This window comes from Rana temporaria, chromosome 11, assembly GCF_905171775.1.
Source record: "Rana temporaria chromosome 11, aRanTem1.1, whole genome shotgun sequence".
Lineage (NCBI taxonomy): Eukaryota > Metazoa > Chordata > Amphibia > Anura > Ranidae > Rana > Rana temporaria.
In genome coordinates this window covers 132,548,515-132,561,491 of record NC_053499.1, presented here as the reverse complement: position 1 = coordinate 132,561,491, position 12,977 = coordinate 132,548,515, and the positions used below count along the sequence as shown (strand labels likewise).

At 42.7% G+C, this 12,977-nt stretch overlaps 1 protein-coding gene across 4 annotated transcripts in view; it reads right to left on the bottom strand.

Annotated features, from left to right (window-relative positions):
• LOC120917707 (c-Maf inducing protein) overlaps nucleotides 1–12,977 on the bottom strand; it is a 251,803-nt gene that overhangs the window by 37,834 nt on the left and 200,992 nt on the right. For all 4 annotated transcript variants that reach the window (XM_040329177.1, XM_040329178.1, XM_040329179.1 and 1 more), the window contains one exon: nucleotides 4,945–5,010. In XM_040329177.1, the coding sequence (XP_040185111.1) occupies nucleotides 4,945–5,010 (66 nt within the window). The remainder of the gene's footprint in view (nucleotides 1–4,944; nucleotides 5,011–12,977) is intronic.

Sequence of the window (12,977 nt, the reverse complement as noted above, 5' to 3'; positions counted from 1 at the left end):
GGAGCGACTTCAGTAGTGTACATCAAGACGGCTCTCATTCACTTCAATGAAATTTCTCATGTTGCGCGACTTGGGACGACACAAGTCGGATCCCAAGTCGCTGTAGTGTGAACCGGCACTTAGAGATCTATATGAGATCTGTTATTAAACGCTCTTTTTTTAATATTTGTATAATTTAAAAAAAAAATGTTTTCCTTTCATTTTGTTTATTTTTTTAATACTCTGTGTCCTCCTGTCTCAATGACACCCATACCCTTTTAGTTCCCCTCCCTGTATCCCAATTAGAACTATTTATGTGTATTGATAGACAATGCAATATTATTGATGAATATATGTAATATCATTGTGACTAACAATGTTTTTACAGGATTATAAATATTCCCATGTGGTCCGATGAAGCAGTTGGGGTCCGCAAGGTACTCACGATCGGCACTTACAGAGGCAGGACCTGGATCTCTGTGTGTAAACACAGAGCTCCCCGTCCTGTCAGGGAGAGAGGAGACCAATGCCGTGTCTCTTGTACATAGGGACACAGATCGGTCACCTCCCCCAGTCAGTCCCCTCCCCCCACAGTAAGAATCACTCCCAGGGAACACATTTAACCCCTTCCCTGACAGACACATTTATTTATACAGTTATCAGTGAATATTTAGAGCACTGTTCGCTGTATAAATGTGAATGGTTCCAAAATAGTGTCAAAAGTGTCTGACGCAATATCGCAGTCCTGACAAAAATCGCAGATCACCGCCATTACTAGTAAAAAAAAATATATAATAATAAAAATGTCATAAATCTATCCCCTATTTTGTAGGTGCTATAACTTTTGCGTAAACCAATCAATATACACTTATTGCGATTTGTTTTTACCAGAAATATGTAGAAGAATACATATCGGCCTAAACTGAGAAAATGCATTTTATTTTTAAAAAAAATTGATTATTATTATAGCAAATAGTAAAATAATATTGTGTTTTTTTTCTAAATTTTCAGTCTTTTTTTTGTTTATAGCGCAAAAAAAAAAAATGCAAAGGTGATCAAATACCACCAAAAGAAAGCTCTATTTGTGGGAAAAAAATTATAAAAATATAATTTGGGTACAGTGTTGTTTGACCGCGCAATTGTCATTCAAACTGCATCAGCGCTGAAAGCTAAAAAAAATTGGTCTGGGAAGGAAGGGGGTTTAAGTGCCCAGTAAGGAAGTGGTTAAAAGTGGGGTATGCCTGAGTGTGCATGTTGAATTGTAAATGGTAAAGGGTAAATGTATTGGAATAATATACGATCAATTATGTCATTGTGCAATGACTAGTGATAAGAATACCTTATTCCTTTAAAAAAAAAAAAAAAAATTATTTTATTTATACTTTTATTTATTTTTTAAATAAAAATGTTTATCTTTGAAAAATTATTATAATTATTTTTTTCTTTGGGGATTGGCATGACAACTAATCCCTACCTTACATATTTAATTCAGTATCTTCTATTGCTAGGGTGTGATGTCAACATATAAAAGGGGCACATTTAGGGCCAGATTCACGTAGGTGAGCGGCGGCGTAACGTATCGTAGATACGTTACATCGCCGCAAGTTTTCATCGGAAGTGCCTGATTCACAGAGCACTTGCGATGAAAACTACGCCGGCGGCCTCCGGCGCAAGGCGGGCCAATTCAAATGGGCGTGTGCCATTTAAATTAGGCGCGCTCCCGCGCCGGACCTACTGCGCATGCTCGGTTGCGCAATTCTCGTCGTGCTTTGCGCGCCGTGACGTAATTTCTTCGAACGGCGACGCGCGTAGCCTAATTCCGTATACCCGGACGGCTTACGCAAACGACGTTCATTTTTAAATTTCAACGCGGGAACGACGGCCATACTTTAGACAGCAATACGTTTGCTGACTAAAGTTAGGGCACCCAAAACGACGACTAACTTTGCGACGGGAAACTAGACTAGCGGCGACGTAGCGAACGCGAAAATCCATCGTGAATCGCCGTAACTCCTAATTTGCATACCCGACGCTGGTTTACGACGCAAACTCCCCCCAGCGGCGGCCGCGGTACTGCATCCTAAGATCCGACAGTGTAAAACAATTACACCTGTCGGATCTTATGGATATCTATGCGTAACTGATTCTATGAATCAGTCGCATAGATAGAAACACAGATACGACGGAGTATGCCTTTTGTGAATCTGGTCCTTAGTTACTTCGCCAATAACAAAAAAATATATATAAACACTAACGAGTAAGAAAAAAAAAACTAGAAAATGCTTTAAAAATGGCATATGCTTAGTCTGGGAAGAGGGAAGGTGTTGGAGATATATTACATTAAAAAATCAAAGTATAAAACACCTTGAACGTCACATGTATGGAAATGTACTGTCAGGTGACCCGACCTATTTTAGTCTGTCTGTTTATTCCATTGTGTTATGAAGCTCTGACCGCACACAAACACCCATTCCAACTTTCTTCTGTCACATACTTTTGTTTTGCCAGAGAACCCAAGTGACTTAATTAAGCCCTGGTCACATCTCCATTAATGAGAGTGACAAAGCAATTATGGGTCACCCTGCCAGCTAGGTTGCATCATTGGCAGTGGAATAATGCATTCCTACGAGAGCTACTAAAAGACAAATTTGGCTTAATGACGCCAGTTTGTTTTCAAAGCCAGCAACTTTAACTCCTATGCAGGAGATGATCCACATGCAAACTAACAGAACCTCCTGGGAGCAGCGGGTTGATAAATGGGGCTATTATGGTTGATAATTTTAATTCTCTGCGGCGCATATTTTTTTTTTCTAACACAAACGCTCATTAGTCAGATCCTTAAGGACCCAGGCTGTTCCATAGCTAACACAGTAACTTCTTCTCTATCAAAACATGTAAACGTGCTCTCTATAACCTGTTGGGTGATTATTAAATATGGCCTGGGACATTCAAATTATACACAAAGGTAACACGCTGTAAAAGGCCTCTTAAAGCGGAGTTCCGGCCACAATTTCACTTTTTAAATAGAAATACCCCTGTAATACACAAGCTTAATGTATTCTAGTAAAGTTAGTCTGTAAACTAAGGTCCGTTTTGTTAGGTTGTTACAGCATTTAGACACTTTATAAAATAGAAATTGACTGGGGCCATCTTAAGTGTGGGCATCATGAAGCCAGACTGTATGACTTCCTGGATTTCAGCCTTGCAGATCTCGCACATGCTCAGTGCTGCACAAGCAGTGTAATATGTTTCAGATCAGGTTTCAGCACCTGTACTGTCCAAGTCACATGATTCTTCGAGACTGGGGAGTGCACAGACTCCTGGAAAGTTACACCCACTACATTCCCAGGAGAATGTGCGGTGTAGGTTATGAAGCTTAAGCACCTAGGTGCAGGAAGTGGGAAGATTAACTATTCTGCCTAGCAACAACACTTTGAAGGCATCTAAAAAAATGTTTTTCTTAAAGGACTAATGAATTTTTTTTAAAACTACTGATGTAATGTTATATTTATGGGTGGAACTCCACTTTAAGCTGAAATTTGCCTTCTTCAGCAGGAACCGGACACATTTTAATCCATCTCTGGGAAGGCTGGTTGTACTGAAGTCAATCTATTGAATGACTTCAATACAACCAGCCTGTCAGGTTTTTTGTTGTGCGACCGCTGCTGGCGCTATAGCCGCCAGCATAGATCACTGTATTCTGACGGTGGGGAAACCTCCCACTGTCAGAATGCAATAGTGCAGTGAGAGGGATTCCCCCATTAACATTGACTGTGCTGATGGGGTAATCGGCACCTTTCTCTCCTTAAACCAAAGGGATGCGCACAGGGTGTGCTGGGTGTGCCTGGGCACACCCTAAATCTCATGTGCATTAGCATTATCCAGAAGTGGCACTAGGTGGGTGGTTTGGGGTGCCAGTGGTCAGTGTAAATGCCCCAATTATATTAAAGGCTAGGTTCAACCATAGAAACACGCTACACTCGTATTTAGAATGTAGCATAATATGCTCCCAATCAACTGTCTTCCACCATCAGAGCTTCCTTCAGGTGACAACAGGTGGCGTTCATGTGTGTTTAAGCTTTGGGGTGCACACCCTAATGCAATAGGCTGCGCACACCTATGCCTTCAACCCATGAGTGAAGGAAAGAAAACGGCATAATCTTTGGCCAGCCTATGACATGTCATGATAGTATGTCCTGAAAAAGCCGTTCTTTAAAAGTTGTAAAGGTAGAAGGTTATCTTATTGTATTCTATGCATTAAGATAAAAAGCCTTCTGTGTTCAGCAGCCCCACTAATACTTACTTGAACCACATCTCTGTCCAGCGATGTTCAGGAGTGTCTCGGCCGTCCAGGACTCTCCCTCCTGATTGGCTGAGACACAGCATGGCTCCTACTGCTGCCAATCAAAGTCAGTTAGCCAATCTGGAGAAAGAGGAGACAGGGCCGAACTGCAGCTCTGTGTCTGAATAAATACAGGGAGCGGTGGCTCAGCTTGGGTGCCCCATAGCAAGCTGCTTGCTGTGGGGGCACCCAACAGAAGGGAGGGGGCTAAAGCACAGAAGAGGGACCCGGTAGATTCGTACCTATATGTGGCACTGGAGTAATACTCTGCATTTCACTGTGCACCAATGATACACTGATCACAGTTGCTTGCAATGCTTCCCATGAACTGATATACTGCTCTGATGTAACCATAGACCGTTGTTCCTTTAGCGCCACAACATTGGGTGCGGTTAAAGAGATTCCCTCATTTACTGTGCTGGTGACAACAATCAGAAAGGAAAGGAAGGGTATAGAATCCCTGTCAACACTTTTCATGCTCCTTGACAACTGCAGATGTTACTTCTACATTCTCTACACAAATAATTTCCTATTGTAATCCCAACCAATAAAAACTGATTACCAACAAAGTAAACGTATTTGCTCCCAAACATACACATTATACACCATGGCTCTGTACTCACTCTTTGGGAAATGGGATGGGTTGCAGCAAACTTGCCAGAGCTGGCCTCCAGTCATCATAATTGGACCTGCAAAACAAATCAAGTGGGGTTGTGAGAAATTTTACCAAGTCAAAACAGGGAACATATCTTCATTTAATTTGTGTGCTTTAAAGGATCACTAAAGTGAATATTTTTTTTTTTTTTTTTTAATAAAAAACATGTTATACTTACCTCCACTGTGCAGCTCGTTTTGCACAGAGTGGCCCCGAACCTGGTCTTCTGGGGTCCCTCGACAGGTGTTTTGGCTCCCCCATGCAAGAACTTTGCACCTTCATGCGACTGAGCTTGCATGGTAGAAAGCTCTTGCGGGCACGCTCCCGTGATACAGCCGGCTGCTCACTGTATCACTCAGCCCCGCCCCCGGCGCGCCGTTGGATATGAATGACAGCAGCTCGAGCCAATGGCTGCGCTGCTATCAATATCCAATGACGAGCTGACTCAAGCTGCGGGAACAAGCCCATGGAGTTTCGGGGGCTTAGGTAAGTAAAACCGGGCGGCTGGGGGGCCATCATTGCCAGTTTTTTTTTTACCTTAATGCATAGGATGCATTAAGGTGAAAAAAACAAAAAACGAACCTTTACAACACCTTTAACCACTTAATTACTGGGCACTTAAACCCCCTTCCTGCCCAGACCAATTTTCAGCTTTCAGCGCTGATGCATTTTGAATGACAATTGTGCGGTCATACAACACTGTACCCAAATTATATTTTTATCATTTTTTCCCACAAATAGAGCTTTCTTTTGGTGGTATTTGATCATCTCTGCGATTTTTATTTTTTGCGCTATAAACAAAAAATTTTTGAAAAAAAACTTTTTGTTATAATATCCAATTTTTTTATTTTTAAATATTTTTTCCCTCGGTTTAGGCCGATACGTATTCTTCTACATATTTTTGTTAATACGCAATAAGCGTATATTGATTGGTTTGCGCAAAAGTTATAGCGCCTACAAAATAGGGGATAGATTTATGATTTATCTTTTATTTTTTACTAGTTATGGCGGCGATCTGCTATTTTTGTGCCAGGCATGCGATATTGCGGCGGACGTATCGGACACTTTTGACACAATTTTGGGACCATTCACATTTATACAGCGATCAGTGCTATAAAAATGCATTAATTACTGTATAAATGTGACTGGCAGGGAAGGGGTTAACACTAGGGGGTGAGGAAGGGGTTAAATGTATTCCCTGGGTGTGTTCTAAATGTGTGTGGAGGGGGGTGACTGGGGTAGGTGACCAATGCTGTGTTCCTATGTACAAGGGACACAGCATCGGTCTCCTCTCTCCCTGACAGGACGTGGAGCTCTGTGTTTACACACAGAGCTCCACGTCCCTGCTGTCACCGCTGATCGTGGGTACCTGGCGGATATTGCGGCCGCCAGGCACGCGCATCGGCATCTCAGCAAAGTGCCGGGCACAGTGTTTCCCCGCTGCGCGCCCCCAGCGGCGCACGCGGGGAATGCACATAAAAGGACGTCCACCCGGCAGTTGAGAGCCGCGCTGTGGATGTTTCGTCTATAGCGCGGCTCCCAAGTGGTTAATATTCATCTATATCAACATTAAAGTGGTTGATTCAGACTTTCACATTGCAGTAACGCTCGCACTCATACCCGGGTGTGCCGGGGCACACTATAATTATCCTGTGCAGTGCCGATTTCCCCCGCTTCCTGGCACCCCATTTCCCCCCCTGCAGTGCTACCAGATTCCCTCCTCTCCTGCTGGCTGCTGCGTTAATATTCAAAATCCGTTACGATGATTGCCGACAATGAGCGTGAAACGGTATGAAAGGACAGCCCATTCATGTGTGTGCGTTGGCAATAAGAATGCCAAATGATTATCCTATTTTACAAAAATGCCGCTGAGTTTGGAATGCACTGAATAATACATTCTTGTATTGTAACATTGCAAATATGCATAGAAAACACGGACTGTTAAAGCGACACTAACAATTCCCTGGCTGTCATCAGCCTAACTGTCTTCATGACGCAACCAGTATTCACTGCAGCCACTAAATGAAAACAGAGTCTGTAATGATGACACTAGGGGGAACGAGATACTGTAACTGTGTTGTTTGAGATTCCTGTAAATTACTGGCATGGCATCTGACCACAGTGCACTTGTGTGCCAGACAACGACAGCCGTAAAACACTTTGTAACAATATTGCTACTGCTAGAGAATAAAGAAAACCACGATGCTTGCATACACATTGAGGATCGCGAGCTTCTCAGTTTGTGTAATGCTAGCAGTAAAGGGAACCAAGAATCTCGATAAAGTGAAAATAAAAGCTCAATGCAGTCAAACAAAACTTACTGTCTTATGAAATTATAGACATTCTACATTAGTCATGTGACCAAAACTAAATGACTAGATGCTGGTGTGGGATTCTCACAAGGTCTTGTTGGGTCACCGGTCTTGTGGTCTAGGTCCGTGGTTTTCCGGGGTCTAGCGTCACAATAAGTGGCAGATTTGTCCAGTCAAAGAGTATTCAGGAAAGGTCATCACCTACACCTGACTAGCTTTCAGATGTCAGTTCTCAACAATCTAAAGCCTCGCACACACGATCGGACTTCCATCAGACTTTTCCGTGGATTTTGGTCTGAAGGGCATTGGCCATGAACTTGTTCTGCATACACACGGCCCAACATTTTCAGCCAACATTCACCAAATCACGCGTTTTTTCAGCTCTTTACCGCCACCCTTTGGGCAACTTCTGCTATTGTTGTCTGATGTTCAGCGTTGGTTCCGAGAATGCGTGTTTGTACATCAGATTTTAGTTGGACAGATTTGTGAACACACGATCGGATAATCTGGCGTAATGCCAGACAAGAAAAATGACATTTTTTTAATTGATCGTCTGTAGGCTCCAGAGCATTTTTCTCGACAAGAAAAATGGGTAGTAAAAAATTAGAACATGCTCTATTTTTTCTCGTCGTTTTTCATGTCGTTTTTCTCGTCGTGAAAAACGGCCATGTGTAGGCTTGAACGACAGGGAAAAAAAACACACATGCTCAGAAGCAAGTTATGAGAAGGGAAGTTTGCATAATCAGCCTAAGGCCGCGTACACACGGTCGTTCCAAACCGATGAGAATGGTCCGACGGGCCATTTCCATCGGTTCACCACTGAAGTGGTCTGATGTGCGTACACACCATCGTTTCAAAAACCGATCGGGTCAGAACGCGGTGACGTAAAACACACGTCGTGCTGAATAAAACGAAGTTCAATGCTTCCAAGCATGCGTCGACTTGATTCTGAGCATGCGCGGGTTTTGAACCGATGCTTTCTGTACTAACCAACCAATCGGGCAGCGGGCCATCGGTTCGATTTTAAAGCATGTTTTAAAATTTTGGACTGAAGGACAACAGACCGATGGGCTATACACACGGTTGGTTTGGACCGATGAAACTGAACCTCGGTCCATTCTCATCGGTTTTGTCCGACCGTGTGTACGCGGCCTAAAGGGTGGCGCCATACGAATGGAACTTCCCCTTTATAGTGCCGTCGTACGTGTTGTACGTCACCGCGCTTTGCTCGAGCATTTTTCATCTTAATCGTGTGTATGCAAAGGCGGGCTTGAGAGGAATCACTTCAAGAAAAACGTTGTTTTTTTCCATGACATGAATAACGGTCGTGTGTACGCGGCATTACAGATTTATTGCCAGACAGTTGGTGAGCATGAACAACCAACATTTGTTGTCGTTAATTCACTTGAACACAGCCGATTGGTGCGTTTTGGAACTGTTTGTTTTTGTTTCATAGAAATGCATGAAAACGCTTGATTCAAGCGTTTTTGAGCATTTTAGCTCATTTTGTCATGTGGTTTTCTGCTCAAAAGCAATGATTAAATAAAAGGTAAATAATTAATTTTTTAAATAAATAAATAAAAAATGAACCCCCAACCTTACCCTCTAACCCTTTACCCCTTCTAAAAAAATGATAATGAAAAAGCTGAAAAACATAACAAATGATGAAACAAATGATATTTTTCTCTACTGGCTAAAAAAAAAAAAACACTAAAAGATCAAAAAGGCTTTAAAAACTTGTTTTCGTTGCTACTTGAGGGATTCCCCTCAATTTCTGCCCCGGTGACAGGGGGGGGGGGGGGGGGGCAGAAAAGGAAATCTTTGCAAGAGAGATGCAGAATGCAATTAAAACACCTTTATGGTATAGTGCTGTAGGGTTTGTATTGGTTAGTGGCCTCCCCAATACGGACACAGACAGAAACAAAAACTTAAAGTGGAGGTCCACCCGAAATATTTATTTTTTTAAAAGCCATCGGCTACAAATATTGCAGCTGCTGACTTTTAAAAAATGGACACTTACCTGTCCAGCGTGCCAGCGATGTCGGCAGCCGAGGCCGAGCAATCGCTCGTCTCTCGGCTGCCTCCGCCGCCATCATCGGTGAGGGAATCAGGAAGTGAAGCGTTGCGGCTTCACTGCCCGGTTCCCTACTGTACATGCGCGAGTGGCGCGGAAAGTCCTCACTGGTCCCTGCTCTCTCCTGGGACCAGTGTGTTTCTCCACCCCCTTCCCCCCGGAAAGGTGCCAAATGTGACACCGGGAGGGAGGGTACGAAAAGTGGAAGTTCCATTTTTGGGTGGAACTCCGCTTTAACAAGAAGTTTGGCAGGAGTTGGGAACCAAACATCTGCTTCCATCCGTAATATACTTAGATTCCTATTTTTTGAGGAATGTGTTTTAGTGAAGACATTATTTCATAGGAAATAGATATGGCAAGTTCGGCCAATGATGAATCTGCTTTATCAGAGTTTGGATTCCAAGTGCTTAATCATAGCAGTGCTCTCTATGCCAAGGCCTGGACAACACAAAACTGAAAAATGTAAAGCACATGGACACAGGCTTTCGATAATATATATACGTCGGTGACAGAGCTCCCAGGCTTTACTTCTTCGTCTTGGTGTCCTGCCAATAGGAAAGCAATATTTTAGCTCTAAGATAAAACACTCCAAGCCCAAGTAAAGGGAACTTATCTATGAAAAGAGTTTAGGTTTGGCCTTTAATACATTTATTAATATTATTATTATGCAGGATTTATGTATTTTTTTCTTGACAAAATGATGCCCTTTGTCAAGATTCCATTATAAGAACATAGTGAAAAGTAAAAAAAAAAAAAGAAGTTAGGAGGAAAAAAAAACAAGCAGACATTTGAACAAAAGTGCCCAATTAGAATTTTACATTTGAAATTTTGGCCAATGTCAGAGCAGGACAGAGAGGAGGGCGAAGACGGGAGAAATGGGAAGAGGAGAAAGGTAGAGGAGGGAAAAACTGAGCAAAGGAAAAGGTGTTGGTAGGTTAATTAGATCCTGTCTAAATTGTCCCTAGTATGAATGTGAGTTAGGGACCCTAGAATGTAAGCTCCTTGAGGGTAGGGACTCATGTGAATGTACAATGTATATGTTAAGCGCTGCGTAAATTGACGGCACTATATAAGAACCTGAAATAAATGAATTAAAAAAAAAAAAATAGATAGGCATTAGAGCATGCAACTGCCCACAAACTTCCATTATATCTTTCAGGGTATTAAGTGGCAAGACCTCCGCCTTGCAAATCCACGTCCTACTACCTGCGGAAATGTAGGTCTTGCTGATCCATTTGGATTTACTTACCCCAAGGAGAATACAGTGGGACTCCTTCAGAGAGCAGTAAAGAGTTAATGATATATAGCTTTCTAATATGCAAAGACAAGTTCATAAACCTGCCAGGAATTCTAAAATTAATGTATAGTTCTTTTCATATTCTCAAACTGAAATATTCACCCTAACCAATTATTTAACTCAACTTCTCAGCACCCCCCCCCCCCCATCAATTGCTAAAATACCCATCACTTCCAGGAATGAGGGCACCTTCTGGCAAAAATACCTGTCACTTTCAGGAATGAGGACACCTCCTGGAAAAAATACCCGTCACTTCTGCTAATGAGGGCACCTCCTGGCAAAAAACCTTCTGGGAATGAGGGAGGGCACCCCCTGGCAAAAATACCCATCACTTTCGGGAATGAGGGCACTTCCTGGCAAAAATACCTGTCACTTCCGGGAATGAGGGTACCTCCTGGCAAAAATACCTGTCACTTCCGGGAATGAGGGTACCGCCTGGCAAAAATACCTGTCACTTCTGGGAATGAGGGCACCTCCTGGCAGAATCCGATTCCTCCTGTATTGAAACTGTACAGATTGCCTTCATGTTGTAAAGCGCTGCGCAAACTGTTGGCGCTATATAAATCCTGTATAATAATTGCCAGGCCTGAGGGGGTTTTATTGAAGGCTGCAATGGAGTAAAGAGTGATGGGCAGCAACAGCAAAGTAAGGATCAGTGGTTTGGAGGAGAGCACCTAAATGGGACAATATCTCATTATTACACTAAAGAAAGGCTCTGATAGGCTCACTAGATAATCCACGGGTTCAGGACCACAGGTTATGGTACCAACATCCAGAGGATATTAATCAGGGTAATCTAGTATACACAAGCAAAGCCAGGAGGAGAATCCCATTTCTGGGGCACACTGACCGTGGCCCTGTATGTATTTCCAGGCAACATTTGCCAATCTAACCGGAATGCAGCATTAGGAAGTTAATGTTACAAAAGGGGCACATCATTCACTATTAGGCTTACTGATGTTTCCAATGAAGTGACACATAACATATAAAGATGAATAGATAGATGGACAATTAAGTGTATGTTCAAGAACAAGTCAGCACATTTGGTAGAGTTTGGACATTGCCTATTATTGTGAGCCACTCGTGACAAAGGCGGCTTCCTCTCTGTTGTGTAACAATCAAGATAATCTGTCCCGTTAATACACAGTCTTTCTCCCGACAATAACGGCATGGAACACAATGTACTTGCGTCCATGTGGTTTTAACATAAAGTCAAGCCTGACCCTTTAGCAATCGTGACCCCATTTCCTCTGTTGTCGAAAGACGTGACAGTTCTGAACCAAAATCCCGTAGACTTGCGCAATTTCCCTTTTAGAACCCGATTTCTAGCTTCTTGCTTCTCGGAAATCACCTCATTTAACAGAAACCATATAGGCTGAACATGACCAGGCATTTATGTTAAAACATTATGAATTATGTTTTGTATGCCTGATACTGTGTCTTATATGCCTTTGTAAGTTGACTATCTTTGCTAAATAACAGGATTATAAAAATAAAATACTGTGAACTTTCAAAAAGCATCAATCTAAAAACATCTAAAAATTTTGATAAAAATAAAAGTAAAATAATATATCATATACAACTGCTAACCATTTTAGTATTTTACTGTTATTAAAAATACACTATATTGTCAAAAGTATTGGAACACTTGCCTTTACACACACATGAACTTTAATAGCATCTTAGTTTTAGTCTGTAGGGTTCACAATATTGAGTTGGCCCACCCTTTGCAGCTACAACAGCTTCGACTTTTTTTGGGAACAATTAGCCTGCCGTTACATGGATCAAATCTCAGCTGGTTCCTGCTGAACCGGACAGATTTTGATCCACAAGAAGAAATCCTGTTTTTTGTTGCATATTTTGATCCATGTATGGCCGGCTTAAGACTAATTAAAGGAACACTAAAGGCAAACTTTTTTTTTTTTTAAATAACAAACATGTTATACTTACCTCCACTGTGCAGCTCGTTTTGCACAGTGTGGCCCCTAATCCTGTCTTCTGGGGTCCCTCGGCGGCTGTCTCGGCTCCTCCTCACAAAAGCTTTCCACCTTCATGCGAGCGAGCTTGCATGGTGGAAAGCTTTTGCGAGCGCGCTCCCGTGATACAGCCGACTGTATCACTCGGCCCCGCCTCCCAGCGCGCCGCGTCATCCGCCGTGATTGACAGCAGCGCCAGCCAATGGCTGCGCTGCTATCAATCCGTCCAGCCTAGCCAATCAACGGCCAGTCTGGGAACCGAAGAGGATCACGTGGACGTGCGCGGGACTTTCGAGGGGTCAGGTAAGTAAAACGGGGGTTCGGGGGGCAGTACCGTCGGAT